Source organism: Lithobates pipiens, unplaced genomic scaffold (genome assembly GCF_037356315.1).
Source record: "Lithobates pipiens isolate NorthernLeopardFrog02 unplaced genomic scaffold, aLitPip1_a1.2 Scaffold_169, whole genome shotgun sequence".
NCBI lineage: Eukaryota > Metazoa > Chordata > Amphibia > Anura > Ranidae > Lithobates > Lithobates pipiens.
This window is the reverse complement of record NW_027507754.1, coordinates 417,501-438,074: the sequence shown is the minus strand read 5'-3', so window position 1 is coordinate 438,074 and position 20,574 is coordinate 417,501. Positions and strand designations below refer to the sequence as shown.

Sequence of the window (20,574 nt, the reverse complement as noted above, 5' to 3'; positions counted from 1 at the left end):
GTGACATTTTTATTGATATGAATGGTGTGGTGACATCTTTATTGATATGAATGGTTTGGTGACATCTTTATTGATATGAATGGTGTGGTGACATTTTTATTGATATGAAAGGTGTGGTGACATCTTTATCAGTATAAATGGTGTGGTGACCTGTATATTGATTATTTATGAATGGTGTGGTGACAGGTTCTCAAAGCACCACACTGTGTAGGAGACCTCAGGTAAATCTCCAAATCCTATCCTATCTCTCTCTCCCCCAACAGAGCGTATGAAAGAGAGATGGGCATGCGCGGCGTCACGTGCCCCGGTCGGCGCACCGAAGTGACGTCACGGTGAGGCGGTGGAAGATGTCTGAGGCTTCCGGTCGCGCGGCGGGAAACGAAATGCCGGCCAAGAAGCAGAAGCTGAGCAGCGATGAGAACAGCAATCCGGAGCTGTCCGGGGATGAGAACGTGAGAGGGGCGGGGAGGGGGAGCCTGACATTACCCGGGGCCTCTATTATTGAGGGGGAGGCGGGCTGTGTCTGTGTGTTTTCTCTGTTCATCCTGAAGCACACACAGCCCGGGGCCCTCAGTCCTCCTCCGCCTGCCTGGGGACTGCGAGCACCAGCATGGCCTGCAGGATGGGGGGAGATGAGCAGACGGAGCTCAGCGCTACTTTATTATTACACTATAGAGGGGAGGGCACCCCATCACTGCCTTAATACTGATGTCTGTAGTATAGGGGGACCCCATCACTGTCATAGTATTACCGAGGTGCGTCTGTAGCACAGGGGCCTCATGGGGTGCGATTTCACCTTTTACCTTATTACTGTTGTCTGTAGTACAGGGGGCTCTATGGATGACGGGGACCCCATCCCTCCCTAATTATTACTGAGTTGTCTGTAATACACGGACCCCACACCACTGTCTAGTACCGGGAAGGGGAGAGGGGGGCGGATGACAGAGGGTGACCCCATCACTCCTTTATTACTGTTTGTAGTATGTGTGATATCTGTAGTACAGGGGCCCTATCATCCGTTTATTACTACTATCTGTAGTATGGGGGGGGGGGGGGGGTGTCACCATCACTATCTTATTAGGAGGTCTGTAGTACAGGGATCCCATCACTCATTTATTACCACTGTCTGTAGTACTTGGGGGTGGGTGGTCACTATCAGGAGGTCTGTAGTACAGGGACCCTATCATCCGTTTATTACTACTATCTGTAGTATGGGGGGGGGGGGGGTGTGTCACCATCACTATCTTATTAGGAGGTCTGTAGTACAGGGATCCCATCGCTCATTTATTACCACTGTCTGTAGTACTTGGGGGTGGGTGGTGACAGAGGGTGACCCCATTACTCCTTTATTACTGTTGTCTGTAGTATTTAGGGGGGGGGGTGACTCCATCACTACCTTATTACTGTGTGATATCTGTAGTACAGTGGTCCCGTGTGTTTGGGGGTGGGGGTGACCGTGACCCATCACTATATTGGTGACCCATCACTATAAAGCTCGCCACAGCGCCTAGAGGCGATTCAGTTCGCATTGTGCGCTATACAAGTATTTCATTCATTCATATTAGGTTTGTAGTACAGGCATCCCACCATTCCCTTATTACTATTGTCTGTAGTAGTGGGGGAGGGGGGCAGGTATGGTAGAGGGTGACCCCGACACTTATTGTGTGGTGTCTGTAGTACAGGGACCCCATGGGGGCGTCCACTCCCTCATTACCGATCCCGATAGTACGGGGGGGGGGGGGCAAGGTGAGGGGGCTGCTTTACTCCCTTATTACAATACAGGGCTCTCCATTACTCCCTTATGTCTATAGTATAGGGGACCCATGAGGACAGTCACTCCGTCATTACCTTATTATATAACAGGGCTCCATGGGGGGGGGTTGGTATACCTTATTACTGAGTGATGTCTGTGTATAGGGAAAGGGTGATCCCATCATTACCTGATTAGCTATGTCTGTAGTATAGGGAACTTATGTGGGAGAGGTCCCCATCACTCTCTTATTACAATACAGGGCTCCCCATTAATCCCTTATGTCTAGCATAGGGGCCACATGAGGACGATCACCCCATCACTACCTTATTACAGTACAGGGCTTTATATGTGTGTGTTGTGCGCCGTAGTATTCCTTATTAGTCATGTCTGTACTATAGGGACTTTATGTGGGACTTTCTGTAATACAGGGTACGTATGGGGGAGGGTCACCTCACCACTATCGTATTACAGTGCATGGTTTCATTGGGGAGCCTTTTTACTGAGTGATGCAAGTTTAGGGAGAGGGTGCCCCATCATTCCTATATTACTGTGTGATATATGTAGTAAAGGGATCCCATCACTTTCTTTCTTATTACATTACTGGGCTCTATGGGGGGGGGGGGGGTGACAAAATTACTCTGTAGTATTGGGGGGGTGATCCTGTCATTCCCTTATTTTTTAAATCCGATAATTTTTTTATTAACAGCAAACAAAAAACAACTTTTTTTCCATCTTACAAGAGTCATTCCTTTATTACTGATGTCTGTAAGACAGGGGCCACATAGGAGGATGATTACTGTATGATGTCTTGTATTGGAGGCCCATGGAGCAGGGTGACCACCATCACTCAATTGTGTGATGTCTGTAGGAGAGGGGCACCCCATCACTCCCCTATAATTGCTGAGTGATATCTAGGGATAGGGTGACCCCAGCACTTCTCTATTATTGTGTGATTTTTGTCTGGGGGACCCTGGATCCAGCAAAGAATCGGGTTTGATTTGTGCTACCTGATAACCCCCCCTTTTCTCCAAGGGTGTAACATGCCATGTGCTACGTAGTTGGCTGCTTTGGCACTAATCGCTGGGGTATTGTTACTCTAAGTTCCGCCTTGTTGATGAACTGGCGCTTGTGACGCACTCGGGGGGGGGGGGGGGGGCGCTGGCGTGCTGCTCGGGGGGGGGGGACGCTGCACTCAGGGCGGGGGCGCGCGCGCTGCATTCAGCAGGCCGAGGGGTGGGGGGGAAGTGGGCTGCATTCAGCAGGACGGAGGGGGTGGTCTGGTGCTGCATTCAGCAGGACTGGGGGGGTGGTCTGGTGCTGCATTCAGCAGGACTGGGGGGGTGGTCTGGTGCTGCATTCAGCAGGACTGGGGGGGGTGGTCTGGTGCTGCATTCAGCAGGACTGGGGGGGTGGTCTGGTGCTGCATTCAGCAGGACTGGGGGGGGGGGTGGTCTGGTGCTGCATTCAGCAGGACTGGGGGGGGGGTGGTCTGGTGCTGCATTCAGCAGGACTGGGGGGGGGGGTGGTCTGGTGCTGCATTCAGCAGGACTGGGGGGGTGGTCTGGTGCTGCATTCAGCAGGACTGGGGGGGTGGTCTGGCGCTGCATTCAGCAGGACGGGGGGGGGGGTGCTGGCGCTGCATTCTGCAGGACTGGGGGGGTGGTGGTGGTCTGGCGCTGCATTCTGCAGGACTGGGGGGGTGGTGGTCTGGCGCTGCATTCTGCAGGACTGGGGGGGTGGTGGTCTGGCGCTGCATTCTGCAGGACTGGGGGGGTGGTGGTCTGGCGCTGCATTCTGCAGGACTGGGGGGGTGGTGGTCTGGCGCTGCATTCTGCAGGACTGGGGGGGTGGTGGTCTGGCGCTGCATTCTGCAGGACTGGGGGGGTGGTGGTCTGGCGCTGCATTCTGCAGGACTGGGGGGGTGGTGGTCTGGCGCTGCATTCTGCAGGACTGGGGGGGTGGTGGTCTGGCGCTGCATTCTGCAGGACTGGGGGGGGTGGTGGTCTGGCGCTGCATTCTGCAGGACTGGGGGGGGTGGTGGTCTGGCGCTGCATTCTGCAGGACTGGGGGGGGTGGTGGTCTGGCGCTGCATTCTGCAGGACTGGGGGGGGTGGTGGTCTGGCGCTGCATTCTGCAGGACTGGGGGGGGTGGTGGTCTGGCGCTGCATTCTGCAGGACTGGGGGGGGTGGTGGTCTGGCGCTGCATTCTGCAGGACTGGGGGGGGTGGTGGTCTGGCGCTGCATTCTGCAGGACTGGGGGGGGTGGTGGTCTGGCGCTGCATTCTGCAGGACTGGGGGGGGGGTGGTGGTCTGGCGCTGCATTCTGCAGGACTGGGGGGGGTGGTGGTCTGGCGCTGCATTCTGCAGGACTGGGGGGGGTGGTGGTCTGGCGCTGCATTCTGCAGGACTGGGGGGGGTGGTGGTCTGGCGCTGCATTCTGCAGGACTGGGGGGGGTGGTGGTCTGGCGCTGCATTCTGCAGGACTGGGGGGGGTGGTGGTCTGGCGCTGCATTCTGCAGGACTGGGGGGGGGTGGTGGTCTGGCGCTGCATTCTGCAGGACTGGGGGGGGTGGTGGTCTGGCGCTGCATTCTGCAGGACTGGGGGGGGTGGTGGTCTGGCGCTGCATTCTGCAGGACTGGGGGGGGTGGTGGTCTGGCGCTGCATTCTGCAGGACTGGGGGGGGTGGTGGTCTGGCGCTGCATTCTGCAGGACTGGGGGGGGGTGGTGGTCTGGCGCTGCATTCTGCAGGACTGGGGGGGGTGGTGGTCTGGCGCTGCATTCTGCAGGACTGGGGGGGGGGTGGTGGTCTGGCGCTGCATTCTGCAGGACTGGGGGGGGTGGTGGTGGTGGTCTGGCGCTGCATTCTGCAGGACTGGGGGGGGTGGTGGTGGTGGTCTGGCGCTGCATTCTGCAGGACTGGGGGGGGTGGTGGTGGTCTGGCGCTGCATTCTGCAGGACTGGGGGGGGTGGTGGTGGTCTGGCGCTGCATTCTGCAGGACTGGGGGGGGTGGTGGTGGTCTGGCGCTGCATTCTGCAGGACTGGGGGGGGTGGTGGTGGTCTGGCGCTGCATTCTGCAGGACTGGGGGGGGTGGTGGTGGTGGTCTGGCGCTGCATTCTGCAGGACTGGGGGGGGTGGTGGTGGTGGTCTGGCGCTGCATTCTGCAGGACTGGGGGGGGTGGTGGTGGTGGTCTGGCGCTGCATTCTGCAGGACTGGGGGGGGTGGTGGTGGTCTGGCGCTGCATTCTGCAGGACTGGGGGGGGTGGTGGTGGTCTGGCGCTGCATTCTGCAGGACTGGGGGGGGTGGTGGTGGTCTGGCGCTGCATTCTGCAGGACTGGGGGGGGGTGGTGGTGGTCTGGCGCTGCATTCTGCAGGACTGGGGGGGGTGGTGGTGGTCTGGCGCTGCATTCTGCAGGACTGGGGGGGGTGGTGGTGGTCTGGCGCTGCATTCTGCAGGACTGGGGGGGGTGGTGGTGGTCTGGCGCTGCATTCTGCAGGACTGGGGGGGGTGGTGGTGGTCTGGCGCTGCATTCTGCAGGACTGGGGGGGGTGGTGGTGGTCTGGCGCTGCATTCTGCAGGACTGGGGGGGGTGGTGGTGGTCTGGCGCTGCATTCTGCAGGACTGGGGGGGGTGGTGGTGGTCTGGCGCTGCATTCTGCAGGACTGGGGGGGGTGGTGGTGGTCTGGCGCTGCATTCTGCAGGACTGGGGGGGGTGGTGGTGGTCTGGCGCTGCATTCTGCAGGACTGGGGGGGGTGGTGGTGGTCTGGCGCTGCATTCTGCAGGACTGGGGGGGGTGGTGGTGGTCTGGCGCTGCATTCTGCAGGACTGGGGGGGGTGGTGGTGGTCTGGCGCTGCATTCTGCAGGACTGGGGGGGGTGGTGGTGGTCTGGCGCTGCATTCTGCAGGACTGGGGGGGGGGGGTGGTGGTCTGGCGCTGCATTCTGCAGGACTGGGGGGGGTGGTGGTCTGGCGCTGCATTCTGCAGGACTGGGGGGGGTGGTGGTCTGGCGCTGCATTCTGCAGGACTGGGGGGGGTGGTGGTCTGGCGCTGCATTCAGCAGGCCCTTGGGGGGGGGGGGCGGGGGTGCTGGCGCTGAATTCAGCAGGCCCGTGGGGGGGGGCGGGAGTGCGCATTCAGGACACTTGTGAGGCTGCATTGATGGGCACTGACCCTTATAATGGTCCTCTTTGAATAAAGTTTGGACACCCCTGCATAGTGTGCACTTGTCACAATTAAGAGCACTAAGTTCCACCGTTCACTCTGTTGTGTCTTTGAAATTTAGCAATTTGCACTGTCTTTTCCGCTGCAACTTCATTTAACAGAAGTCAGTGCATGTTCATTGGGAGATCTAGGTTGAAGCAGCACCTGGAGTGAGTATTTCTACTCAGTACTCTTCTTTCTGCTTACTTTCTAATCTTTTAGTTTGGAGTGTCCCTACATTTGATCTGATGAGGTTTTTAGTGTATGCATAGTTGCTTTTTTTTTTTTGGCTGGTTTGGAGGACTCTAAGTTAAAGCTGCAGAAACCCACTGATGGGGTTTTTTCACTTTCTGGCTGAAAATGGCAATCCCCCTTTTTCCTTTTTTGTTAAAATGTAGACATGATTTGTAATTTGCCTGTCCGGAAACCACACAACGGTTAAGAGTTGGGGAATGTGTGAGGTGCTTTGCAGTCATGTAGGGAAAAAACATTTTTTAACTTCAAATCGCCGGAATAAAAATGATTCTCGTCTGACCTAATTTCATCCTACCATTGTCTTCAGATGTGAGTCAGCACCAGAGCTATGTAGGTTGGGACTTTTTGTATGTTGGAGTCAGTGTGCTGTAAATGTCGGAAACCTTTTACAAGAAGAAAACTTTAGAATTTTGCAGTAAGGTGTAACTGATCAACCCACGTACTGTATATTCACGTAAAACCAAAACCAGTGCCCATCATAGGCAGGCTCGCCAGTGCCCAACGGCCCCACCAGTGCCCGTCATAGGCAGCGCGGCCAGTGCCCGTCATAGGCAGCGCGGCCAGTGCCCGTCATAGGCAGCGCGGCCAGTGCCCGTCATAGGCAGCGCGGCCAGTGCCCGTCATAGGCAGCCCGGCCAGTGCCCAGCAGCCCCACCAGTGCCCGTTATAGGCAGCCCGGCCAGTGGCCAGCAGCCCCACCAATACTCATCATATGCAGGCCGACCAGTGCCCAGAAGCATGCCAGTGCCCAACAAGCCTCACGATTGCTAGTCATATGCAGCCTGCCAGTGCCCAGCAGCCCCACTTGTGCCCAGCATATGCAGCTTGCTAGTGCCCAGCAGCTTTACCAGTGCCCATCATGTGCAGCCTGCCTGTGCCCACATTAGCGGCGATCTCCGTGTCATGGAGCTGTATTTGAATTGCCCGGCCGCAGTAACGATGTCACGCTGATTCAATGTCCCACCATTGAATTGGTGTGCCATCTATTACAGGAGGTGGGACATTGTTACTGTGGCTGGGCATTTTAGCTCTGTGAAACACGGAGTTAGCGGCGAGGGGAGGACTGGGCGCAACAGGATGACACTCGCGCAATGGGCGGCACCTGGGGCAGACCAGGCCCCCTTTGGTATCGGCTGTGTTTTTTTTTTTCATTCGGCTGAAAACTGTTTAATTTCGGTGCACCTCTAAGTTTTAATCATATGTCAGCATCTTCTTCTTAGTGCTAACATCTCTTCAGAGCTAAACTAGCAGTTCCATTAAGATCAGTTTCACAGTGGAGGTAAAGATCACAAGGCCTCCAGCAAGTGAACGGAGGAGAAGGGAGGGAGGTAATCATCACCAGAGGGGACAGATTACCTAACATGCATGTTTATTAAGCTGGCCATACACTGTGCCACTTTCGGCTTGTTCTTGAGGAACCCAACAAATTTCTCTGTAGGTGCTTCGATTGGCTTCCTCTTGCCTGATATCCTTTGATTCAGAAAGGAGCCGAACGAAAAATTGTCTGCAGGACAGCCGGTGCGACTGAATAATCTAACAACCACTGCCAGCTTCTGGTCTTGAATAATCTGACAACCACTGACAGCAGCTGTCAGAATAAGGTAGTCTGGTGGCAGAAGGGATTTGTCCATCCACGCTTTTAGGTAAACAAAAAATATCTAACCGTGTATGGCTAGCTTTAGCTTTGAAATAACTTGTGCTACATTATAAGCCTTAAGGTCAAGCACCATGAGCTGTGAAACTCATCGAGGCATATCGCCTTTTTTGTCAACTAATGATTTTGCCTCCAAGAGTTGATTAGGTTAAAAAAATGGGTACCATCATCCTAAATGTAAACAGTAGGGAGAAGGAAGGGGATTGAACAAGGGCTACTCCAAAAAAAACACATTTGCCCTTAATCACCCAAAGTGAATTGGACTATTGTGTTACCCAGTTATACAAAAGAGCATTATAAAAAAAATTACTCTTATTAGAAAATATACAAAAACATACATAAATTACAGCAAGAACATGAAAGCAATTGTTGCAAGAATCATAATACAATAAAAATGGTGTTGGAAAGGACCAAAAAAAAATTGTAAATAAATAATAATATTATGTGGGTTGCATTTTGGGGCTAACACCCGGGGGAAAGGGAAAGAGAAAAAAAAAAACCCTGAATAAATCTTCCAGTTGCTGTAATTTTATATGAACCATCTCTTTATCTTTGTGTTCTTGCTAGGTTGAGGCCCTTAGAAACGGTATTGTGTTAGTCAGTGTGACAGGTTTAAATTGAAGAGGAGCTACAAAGGAAGATGACACTGCATCATGTACAATTTCCAGGGTTCTTAAAAAGTTGGTATTTTTAACCACTTCAATACTGGGCACACTTACCCCCTTCCTGTCCATGCCAATGTTCAGCTTTCAGCTGCAAAGACATTTGCGCAGTCATGTAACACTACCCAAATCAAATCAAATTTTTGTGATGTTTCTCGCAAATAGAGAAACATCACAATCGCCATTGAATTTTAAATGAAAAACAAAACAAAAACTAAAGGCAAACATTTTGAAGAAGAAATTTTATTTTTCCCTAGTTTCTGTCAGTAAATTTTGTAAATCAGTAACTTTTCTCCTGCACTGATGAGGCAGTGCATTGTTATCTCTGACACTGTTGGGGCTGTACAGATAATCGGGGGAATTACTATCGGTGCCCTGATTATCTGTACAGGTCTCTCCTGTGAGGAGATGCCGCTGATGGGGGAGAGACAATTACCGGCACTTCCGTGTATTGGCCTGTGATTGGAAACAGCTGATCACGTGGGTAAAGAGCTGCATCATCTGCTCTTTACTGAGATCGGAGTTGCACCATGTCCCAGGGCGCAAGCGTGGTGAAACTGGGGCGATGTCACATGAAGTCGTCCCAGAGTGAGAGGGGATCCCGCCCGCCGTCGTTTGTCTATACAGTGGGCGGGAGAAGGTTAACCTAAAGGCCTGATGCATTAATGTGTATTGTACTTAATGGCAGCCCATTGAAGTGAGTGGGCTGCCAAGGTACACGACTGTGCATTAGGGCATTGGGGTGCCATTGTAAAATTATTAGCACCAAAGTATAATGGATAGGTGTTGCCAAATTGCGTTAGTGTACACTGGCCTTAAAGTGATTGTAAAGACTTGTTTTGATTTTTAAATAAAAACAAACACGTTATACTTGCCTTCTCTGTGCAGTTGGTTTTGCTTACCTGAACCCTGGAATATCTCACAGGGGAGACGCACTCCTCCTCTGCCCGGGGTTCTCGACTCTTGATTGGATAGATTGATAGCGCAGCCATTGGCTTCCTGATGCTGTCAATCAAATCCAGTGACGCGGGGGCAGGGCCAAGTCCTACATTCTGCGTCTATGTCGAGGTTCGGGGCCACTCTGTGCAAAATGAACTGCACAGTGGAGGTAAATGACATTTTTGTTTTAAAAAAAACAAAACAAATCTAAGTTTTACAATCACTTTAATGCATAGAATGCATTAAGGTAAATCTGCCTTTACAATTCTTAAGGCGGGAGTCCACCGGGACTCCGCGTTTTTTTTTTTTTTTTTTTTTTTTTTTTTTAAAAAGCCAGCAGCTACAAATACTGCAGCTGCTGACTTTTAAATAGTGACACTTACCTGTCCAGCGCGCCCGCGATGTCGGCACCCGAAGCCGATCGCTCGCTCGGCTGCCGGGTCCCGCCGCCATCTTGGGTATGGGAATCAGGAAATGGAGCCTTTCGGCTTCATTTCCCGGTTCCCTACTGCGCATGCGCGAGCCGCGCGGCGCAATCCGGACGGTCCCCGCTGCCTCTGGGAGCTGTGTGTTTCCCAGCAGGCAGCGGGGCACTTGCTGAAGGGGGCGGGCGCTTGCGGAACGGGGGCGTAACCTACGCCCGTTCCGCAGAGAGCTAGCCCGGAAGTGGGTGCAGTTACCTGGATTATCCAGGTAACTGCACCCCCCTCCCCCCTGAAAGGTGCCGATTGTGGCGCCGGAGGGGGGGGGATTCCGATGAGCGGAGGTCCATTTTAGGGTGGACCTCCGCTTTAAGCAAATCAAAAGCCAGACCTTTATTTATAATTTTGGACAGAGTAGAGGGATAAAACTGCTGTCAGTATATTTTGGCCATTTGTATCTAGTTTGGGTGATCTCCCTTCATTTCTGTTTTCCCCCTCTCTCATCAGCCATTCTCAAAAGCCTTATGGGTTTTTTTTATCCACAGTGTATGTATATAAGGAGTTCTATAAATGGAGCCGGTGAGATTGTTGCATACCCGCCTTACCTCTTTTTCTAAAATGCCTTGATTTCTGTGAATGGGTGACCAGAGAAGATGAGGGAGGGGATGCGATTGGAGCTATATCCTGCCACTGCTGATTCCTGCAGCACCCAGGAATATAGTGCTTTGTGTGGGACAGCTTCTAATGAGTTTAATGCTAAGCCTTTCACATGTAGTATACATAATAGAGCTAACTTGCATAGCTAGTTTAGCATTAAGGTATATGTAAGGTGTTTGTTATTTTTTTTTTCATTACTCAGATTGTTCTGATTCTTTAAAAGTGGGACAAAGTTTTTACAGACTCTTCATCCCTGGTGGGGCACGCTGGTAGTTGTAGTTCCTGGGCATCAGGAGAGTGCTCATGCTTGATATTTGTTCTATTACACAAAGCCTCAACATCTAGTTGTAACCTGTATTAATAGTGCATTTATTGTAATCTGTTCTCACTTCTGAGACTTCAGCATGTGAATTTAGTCTCGTAGATGCAGAGGGGTTGGCAGGCAAGCGGCTGGTAGATGGAAAGGAACGCTACTGTGCTTGGGGTGCAAGCTGTTAAACGCAGTGCTTCAGGTTTTCTGAGGTCCTCCGCATTCCTTTCCATCTATCATCAAGCCGTTTGCCTGCTGACCTGCATCTACCAGCCGCTTGCCTGCCGATCTCTGCATACCTCAAAGGACTACATTCACACACTGATCCTGACTCAGAAGTGAGTGCATTTATCATAATATATTTCAATTATTAATACAGGTTACACTTGGGTGGTCCCCTCTCTTTGCATACGTGTATTAGACTATCTCAGGTCTTAACGAGGGAAGCTGCTGCCACCACCATGCATGATTAAATTTTTTCCCCTGGGGCTTAGTTGCACCGTTATTTCTTTCTTTATAATATTTTGTTAGTGCATGTGGGATTGGAAACTAAAGATTTTTTTTAAAGATTTTCTTGTGCTGGGTAATTAACTTCCTGTTAAAGAGAATCTGGATTATCCCATTGTCAGCTTTGTGTGTTCATATCAAATGTTTTCTGTTCACAGGATGATGCTGTCAGCATAGAGAGCGGCACTAACACAGAACGACCAGACACGCCTACAAACACAGCCAGTCTCCCAGGCAGGAAGGGTTGGGGCAAAGGAAAATGGAAGTCCAAGAAGTGCAAATACTCCTTCAAATGTGTGAACAGCCTAAAGGTACATCCTGATTATTAAACCTAGGACTGTATTTCCCATACACGTTCCATAGATGAGTAATTTTTTACGTTCAATCAGCGGGTTGAATGAAAGACACTGCTCATTCACACCCTTGTTACGAATGAGGGAATCCTCCCCACTGAGCTATTGTATTCTGATGGCAAGGGGACTTCCCCCTCAGAATACACTGATCAACATTGCAGACAATAGCCTGCAAAGTTGATCAGTGTATTCTGAATATGATTAGGGAATATCTAACAGGGTGGTTGTACAGAAGTTTCTCTGTAAATCAACTTCTGTATAATCACAGTGCCCATACATGGGTCCAAATTCAGCTGGTCCTTGCTGAACTGGTTACATTTCGATCCATGATTTCCTGGCTTTATCTTGGAGTTGAATGAATCTTGCTTGCCCAACACATGGAGACATGCCAGTGTCTTAACAACATTGTTGGTGGTGCTATCTCGGACAGCATGCAGACGGCCATAGATAAAATTTTGCTGCTTCAGCAGGACCCGGACAAATTTAGATCCATCTATGGGCAGGCTGATTGTACTGAAGTTGATCAGGTTTTTTTTTTTTAGTTTGTTGGCATTAAGAAAAGAAGTAAAAAAAGAAAAAAAAATCTAAAAAATAGTCCTTCCAGCTTAAGCAGCACTTAAACAATAAAAAACACATTAAGTCAAAAAATATTGTGTGAATCCACGTGAGAAATTCATCATATCAGTGTGACAGTTCATATCAAAAACAGCTGAGTAGACGATCGACCATCACCACACCATGTGATTCTGCACAATCGCCTTTTGTATAATATGTTCAGCCTTTGTAATCAATGCCCAAAGGAACTTGGCATTGATTACAAAGGCTGAACATATTTCAGCCTTTATCCAAATAGAACTGATGTACTCTTTTGCCCAAAAATAGAGTGTTCTTGTGGTGTTTGATCACCTCTGCTTTTTATTTTTTGAGCTATAAACTAAAAAGAACGAAAAAACATTCCCAATACATTTTTTAAAAACAAAATCAGATTTCTTCATCAGTTAAAAAAAAAAAAAAAATCCCAATTAGCGCAAAAGTTAGTGTCTACAAAATAGGGGTTAGATTTAGGGACTCTATTTCTTTTACGAGTAATGGCAGCAGTCTGCGATTTTTAATTTTTTTTATCGGGATTGCGGCACACAATTCTGACAGTGAGGGACACTTTTTGGGGACCACTGACAGTGATGAGTGCTATAAAAATGCATGGTCACTGGCAAGGAAGGGGGTTAACACTAGGGTCGATCAAAGGGTTAAATGTTCCCTAGGGAGGTGCTTACTGTGTGGGGCAGTGTCACACTGAAGGAAAAGAGATCCGTGATTCAGCTTGGCCAAATCGCAAGATCTTTCCCTTCCTGACAGATCCACTGTTTGTCTTGTTTTACACAGACAGATGGCTGATCTGTCTCCTGTAGATGATCGGCGGGTCACGGTGGCCGCAGGACCCACTCATTTTCTCCCGCTGTCCTTCAGCGGGAGCAGCGTGTCTGCCCAAAACTGCATGCACGAAATCGCGTACCTTTATGTGTTTTTGCACAGCCAGGCTACCCTGCCGCAGTATATATGTGTTTGGGCGGTCCAGAACTGGTTAAAGTAGCGTAGTGCCGTATTGCAAAAAAAATGGTCTGGTCGTTAAGGTGGTAAATCCTTCCGGAGCTGAAGTGGTTAAGGGACATCCAGGATATTCTAGCCCTGGGATCTTCAAACTGTTGGCAAGCAAAGGGCCACATCCAGCCTTTACCTGCCTCTTGGGGCATTATTCCTCCCACTGAAACCGAGAATAGGGCATAATTCCTACCATTGATACCAGTGATGGAGCACTATTCCTTCCACCAATGCCAATAATGGTGCCTAATTTATACCAATGAGTCGGGCACGAGTCCTCCTAAAAATGTTACAGGCGCTATGTAATCGGTTTACTACAACTTAACATAAAGCCTGGGACATTGTCCAATCCTACTGATGGTGGGGCATTTTCTACTCCCACTGGCCACAGTCCAGACCTTCTAAAGTTTGAAGGACAGTAAACTGGCCCATTGTTTAGAGAGCTTGAAGACTCATGATCTAGCCCTTCTCCTCAACCCTGCCCCTTCCTTACATTAGATTACAGTTCTTTCAATCAAGCTCAGCATCACCTATGGGTGTTTGCTAGGGCAGTCTGCATGCAAATGCAGCCTCCAGGTACTCCCATTCCTCCAAGAGCCAGTCCCCTTCTTTATTTACAGTGCCTTGCTGGCCTTCCTGCTAGAAGTCGTCTGCCTGTATTGCACAGAGACTAAGGCCCCTTTTACATTTGTGTGACCTGAAAGTCGTGCGATTTATTTATTTTGCAATGCATGTGTAAACATGAGCTCTATGGACTTCAAATCGCATCAGTCAGAGCAAAGTAGTACAGGGGCTACTTTGAAGTCGCTGAGTCTTGAAGTTGCACAGATATGATTGGTACTCGTGTGGAACGACTTGTCATACGACTTTGCAGTCCCAAATTGCACAAGTCTGAAAGGGGCCTAAGTGATATCGCCAATAAAAAAAAAAAGACGTGTAATTAAAACACGTTATAGAGCCCGGGCTGAGACTCCCACATATGTTCACAGTGGATTTGCTTCAAAGTGCGGCTTATGGGATTCTTTCTCTATTAAAAAAAAACGAATTGCCTATAATGTTTAAAATTCAGTCTCGCCCTGCTCGGCACACGATCAGTTGCTATCTTTTTCGGCACTGTGCTGAAAATATGGAGGCTTTTCCGATCATGACATAAACAACTGCTTGGGCGGGCTCTGGGCTTCAGCAAAATGATGGCCTCCAACAAGAGGAATCAGGAAAAATGCTGCAGGTAATTTACAGTACACAATTCTATAGCTATTAATAGGGAATATATGTTCCTTACTAAAGAACATTTGTTTTTTATTATGTATTTTTTATTAATTAGGGATCAAGTTCTGTTTTAATTGTAACCCTTTAAATGGACCCTTATGGTTATTTGTGGTAAGATGTTTTTTTTCCTCCAAATTTAATAAACTCATTTCACCACAGGAAGATCACAGCCAGCCTCTTTTCGGAGTTCAGTTCAACTGGCACAGTAAGGAAGGAGATCCACTTGTGTTTGCTACAGTTGGCAGCAACAGGGTATGTCCTACATCATAACTGATAATGTAATGTAGTTTTTTTTTTTCCCTGAGTAATTTGCAATGAACAAAATTCAAGAATCAAGCCTTTAAGTGGCTATAAATTACTGTATGCACCGGTTCATAAAAGACAGTAATAGTGGTGGTGAAGAGTTTTCAGTCATTTCATAACAAGACTATGACTGCTACCACACCACCTAAACATTGCCTGATTCCCAAATACTGGAAAGCCCCCAGATTACTACTTGTAATTGAATGGATATTGTCATTTTACAGGATACATTTGATGTAAGAGCTCACATTCTCAAAAGGCACAACTATGATGCCTATTACCAAACATGGGTGGCTGCATTTCATTAAAGCGGGAGTCCGCCGTTTTTTTTTTTTTTTAAAAGCCATCAGCTACAAATACTGCAGCTGCTGACTTTTAAAATAGTGACACTTACCCGCCCAGCGCGCCCGCGATGTCGGCACCCAAAGCCGATCTCTCAATCATCTCTCAGGTGCTGCCGCCGCCATCTTGGGTATGGGAATCAGGAAGTGGAGCCCTTCGGCTTCATTTCCCGGTTCCCTACTGCGCATGCGCGAGTCCCGCTGCGCAATAAGGATGGTCCCCGCTGTCTCTGGGATCTGTGTGTTTCCCAGCAGGCGGGGGGGACTTTTGGAAAGGGGCGTACCTTCTGCAGAATCTGCGCCGGAAGTGGGTGCAGATACCTGTACTGTACAGGTACCTGCACCCCCCTCCCCCCTTAAAGGTGCCAATTGTGGCGCCGGAGGGGGGGAGGGTTCCAATGAGCGGAAGGTCCACTTTAGGGTGGAGCTCCGCTTTAACTCCAACCCCTGCAAGTCTTACCTGGAGACAGTCATAGATTTTCTACACTGTCCTGTATTTTGATGAATCCCAGGCATGGTATATTTTTGTATAGTTACATTGGTCCAGCTTAGGCCAATGTATGTATATACCATATCTTGCCAATTCCCCTGAAAATCGCTGAAGACCCCGCTACTCCAGTAATCTTTTCTTCCAGTGCTCAGCAGCCCGATTGATGCCTTTTGAACACTGCTACTTCAGTGATCTGCACTAGCTTCCAGGCCCTGTGATAAACAGCCGGCCTAATGCACTGTGAACACAGGAGGTCGGCCACTCACCACAGACGACTTTCAAAGAATGCTTTGCATTTTCTGAATTTAATGCAAAGTGTTTTCTGATTGGACCAGGTGGGACATCACTGTCCTGCTTTTCCACCTTGTCCAATCAGAACGCTTTGCTTTCATTCAGAAGTTGCAAACCATTCTCTGAATGGAGTTTGCTGAGCGGCTGACCATCTGTATTCACAAGGCATCAGGCCAAGCCGCTCAGTATGGGACCCAGAAGCAAGTGGAGATCATTAGAGTAGAGGTATCTACTTCAGTGATTTCTAACTTCCAGGACATCAACCAGATATATTACTTGCATAGTTTATTAATTTACGGGATTTATATAGCGCCGACAGTTTAAGCATCACTTTACAACATTAGAGCAGACAGTACAATTGCAATACAAATCAGCACAGGGGGGAAACATAGAGCCTTGCTTGTTAGAGCTTACAATCCAAGGTGGACCAATGTAAACCTTTACTGTGCCTGGAATTCTTTTAATTATTGCAGACGTGAGTTGACCAGTTGAATACTGGTCAACTCAATGGTTAAAGTCATGCCAAAACCGGTGATGACTTTTGTTCCACAGAGATTCAAACTGGCCCTCCTCCTCTTTGTGTTCCCATTGTCATGTGATGACAAAGACATTTCTAGTGTTCTGTTATATTTGCACTGTTTTCTGAAACTTGTCCTGTTTTTGAATGGATGAAAAGTTAATGAAGCTATATTGCAAAACAACTCTTCTCCCATGTACGAAAATGAGAGATGTATGTGTATGTATATATTTATAATTTTTTTTTCCCCTTCACATAATGTGAAAAAGTGACAAACTTGTGTTCTGTCCAGATGCGTGTGGGTGTGTATGTATGTATATAATTATATTATATTATATTTTGTGCTTACAGATAGTGCTGATGTGGTGGAGGATTGGTACAAGCTGCCAATCACTGCAGCCTTGATAGGAGAAAGTGTTGAAGAAATAACTGGGGTTGACTTACTAAAACTGGAGGGTGCAAAATCTGGTGTAGCTCTGCATAGAAACCAATCAGTTTCCAGGTTTTATTGTCAAAGCTTAATTGAACAAGCTGAATTTAGAAGCCGATTGGCTACCATACACAGCTGCCCCAGATTTTTGCCAACTCCAGTTTCCGTAAATCAACTCCAACTGTTAGTAAAGGTGACAGCTGAGAAGAAGGTGCTGGGGTGTGATGTTATCTGATAATGCAGTGTTACTTGTGTATTTATTTCACTTGCTGCCTGTGATATAAACAGAATTGTGTTATCTCACTTGTTCTCATTCTGCTTATAGGTCACGTTATATGAATGCCATTCACAAGGAGAAATACGATTACTGCAGTCTTATGTAGACGCTGATGTATCCTTCAGCTTTGATTTTTGGCTCCGGTTTCTGTGCAGAATGTGAAGTAAAAGAAAGAATTGAGATCTGATTCTCATGCTGAGATCTGTGTCGGTGTACCTGCTCTGGGATTTTCAATATAATCGCATACTGCATTGACCCAAACATATCTTGTTCTTTTTTTTTTGAACAAGAGACTGCTAAAAGACCACAGGGCCCCTTCTATACAGCAATAGCCTTCAATTGTTTTGTTCTAAGTGTTTGAATTATTATTATTATTATTTTTTTGTGAATCACAGGAGTGCACTTGCTCTCCTGTAACCCTGATCAGCTGATGGTGGGCTATTGCCCACTATTGGCTGACGAGGCAGAACCGCTTCAGGTTCTGGAACAATCGTGATAATGTCAGGATCCACCCAGCTGCCTGACTGCTGGCTCTCGCCCTCGTGGCTGAGTGCCAGAGCCAGCTACACCTGCCCCTTCCCCAGCCTGGCGCTCTAGTGAGCGCTGGGCGAGCGGTGACTGACGGTCATAGTTCTCTGATCAGAGTAGACCAATAATTGAGTGGTCAGCAGTCATGTGATCACTCAGTTCTCTGTAAATCTCCATACTTGCCTCCATTCTGTGATGCTGCAGCTGTCCTATGTTGGCTCTAGGACTGTTTTTTGTAAGCCATATACTTATCCTTTTAAGTCACCAGTGCGGTCAGTTCCTGGGCATTGCAGTTCCAGGGAAATTAAAACCTGCTGCTTTTTTGCTGCGCTGGATTGTACTGGAATTGGGTAAAACGCACCGGACCCCACTACAGTAAGGAAAAAAGCATCGGGAAATGAATCAAAAACTTGCCAGAAACTGAGTTTTTGTGGTGTGAACCAGCCCTCAGTCCTGCTAGTCAGGGGGTCACGAACAGCCTTTTGTATACAGGATCAGAAGCAGAACTTGCAATTACTATTACTGAATGGTTTATCTGTCATCAGATGGCACAATCTGAGGTTAAGTCTAAACCTGTCAGTACCAGTAGTGGAAGCCTTCCTCCAATCTCTTTAAATAAACCAGCTTACTTTGAGAATCCTTTGCCATGTATAAGATGTCTTTATTTTTTATTTTTTTGACACGCCATGCATGAATAGAATAAAAAACAAAACACAGGAAGATACAATGTTTGAAATCTTAATGTTAAAAAATGACCTGGTACCATTTATGATTTTCACTTAAAGCAGTATAAAACCCAAAAGAAAACATTTATTATATTGCAGCTTACTAATTCTTAGACGTGATGGCGGCATTTTTTTTTTTTTTTTTCATTAAAGCTTGCTTTTATTTTCATCTGGTAATCGAACCAGCGAGTCTGTTATTTTAAAAGCACAAACGCTCCAGTAGAATGTATCAGTTTACATGGATGAGACAAACCATTTACATGATCAACTTTTATTTATGCAAAAGATTTATCCCTAAAGCAAGAGAATCTATTTTCTTTAACCAGTTATAAAGTGTCAGCTTGAGTTTGGCTTCAATTTGTCTTCTCTAAATCTGCTAATACATCTAACACTCCCCTCCTATGAGACTGACAAAGCTTTCTGCTTTGCTCCATGTGCTCTTTCATCCAGAGTGGGTACACTGGAATACAGGGGGCGTTACTGGCCACATCACCTGGGAGGGGAAAAAAGCCTAAAGCAAGAGTACTAATGTAGTCACCACATCTTATTGATAAGCTGCAATATATTACATTTTTGGTTTGGGGTTTATTACCCCTGAAAGGTTTTCTTTAGTGTAAGCTTAAAGTGGTTGTAAACCCTTACAAACCACTTTGACCTACAGGTAAGCCTAGATTAAGGCTTACCTGTAGGTCCAAGAAATATCTCCTAAACCTACACGGTTTAGGAGATATTTACTAAAAGACAGTCACAGCGGTCTACGGCGCATGCGCTGTAGACAGCAGCATGCAGGCACACTATCGCCATTAGCATGCTTCTATCGGCGATATGCCGTTAGTGGCGGTTCCCGTGCGCATGCGCGGGCGGGAGTGACGTCATCGCTGCTACGGCGCTGTGAGTGGCCGGAGCAGCGATACCTGGAAGAAGATGGATGCTCCGAACTACAGGGGACAGCGGTGACATCGCTGGCTCCTGTGTCAGGTAAGTGACACATAATGGACTACTATGCGATGCATAGTAGTCCATTATGTTTTACCGGGAGACAAAGAGGAAGTAAACCCATCAGGCGTCAGCAGTAAAGCGGCACTATTTTTTTTACACTTGCGGTGAAGGAGTTAATAGTGCCCATAAAGCGCTGCTGCAGAATTGCTTTGCAGGCGCCTCAGCCCATTGATTTCAATGGGCAAGGGCGCTTAAGGAGCAGTGTATATATCGATCCTAAAGCACCCCAAAGATGCTGCTTGCAGGATTTTTTTTTTTTTTACGTTCCGCAAATGCACTGCTCCAGTGTGAAAGTACTCGGGCTTTCACACTAGTGACAGGAGAGGCGCTTTGCAGGCGCTAGTTTTAGCGATAAAACGCCTGTAAAGTACCTCAGTGTGAAAGTACCCTTAAGAAAACATTACATGAAAATGCAAAGTCCATACCTCCCACAGTGGGGAAGGTGATGGATTCTTTGACCTGCTTTAATCTATAGATTTATGGTATATTGTCAGGGGCCATTAGTTGTTTGTGCCTTACAGTGATTGTCCTGTGAACCTTGAACTGACAATGCACTCACTGTCAAATTGAGTGTATCTGTATGTAGTTATCTGCATTAATCTTTGTGCTTGTTAAAACTTACAAAAAAAATTAATAATTTATTGCACACAATGCGAGGTCCATTTATCTGGCAGCCACCCATTGCCCAAAACATTGTATGCTCCTCCAATTTTGCAGTTTTTTTCTTTGGTGTGTTCTCCTTAAGTGTAAGATATAGGCAGATGAAAACTTCTACACTTGTGCATGGACCTACGACAGCAACACAAGTCACCCACTCCTCGCAGTGGCTGGGTCCAGGGGCATCATCCGTATAATTAATCCTATCACTATGCAGTGTATCAAGGTAAGTGGATCTAATATAAAATACTCGCTTTACAGTGACTGACTGGGGACCTCCAAGTGCGTTTTTAAATAATTTGTTAACCTAAAAAAAAATAGATCCTGTTCCTTTAAAGCAGTGCTTGTGCTGTCATTTGGCCCCTTGTATCACCTGAAAAACCTGGCTGATCCTGACAGTTTTTACCCTCCCCCTCTGTAAACTGACCACT

The 20,574-nt window shown here is 48.0% G+C and overlaps 1 protein-coding gene across 1 annotated transcript in view; it reads left to right on the top strand.

Annotated features, from left to right (window-relative positions):
• Positions 1-285: 285 nt before the first annotated feature.
• Positions 286-20,574, top strand: part of EED (embryonic ectoderm development) — a 33,669-nt gene continuing 13,380 nt past the window's right edge. The window contains exons 1-5 of the mRNA XM_077484924.1: positions 286-452; positions 11,523-11,675; positions 14,745-14,837; positions 17,283-17,348; positions 20,244-20,369. Of these exons, the coding sequence (XP_077341050.1) occupies positions 348-452; positions 11,523-11,675; positions 14,745-14,837; positions 17,283-17,348; positions 20,244-20,369 (543 nt within the window). The 5' untranslated portion in view covers positions 286-347. The remainder of the gene's footprint in view (positions 453-11,522; positions 11,676-14,744; positions 14,838-17,282; positions 17,349-20,243; positions 20,370-20,574) is intronic.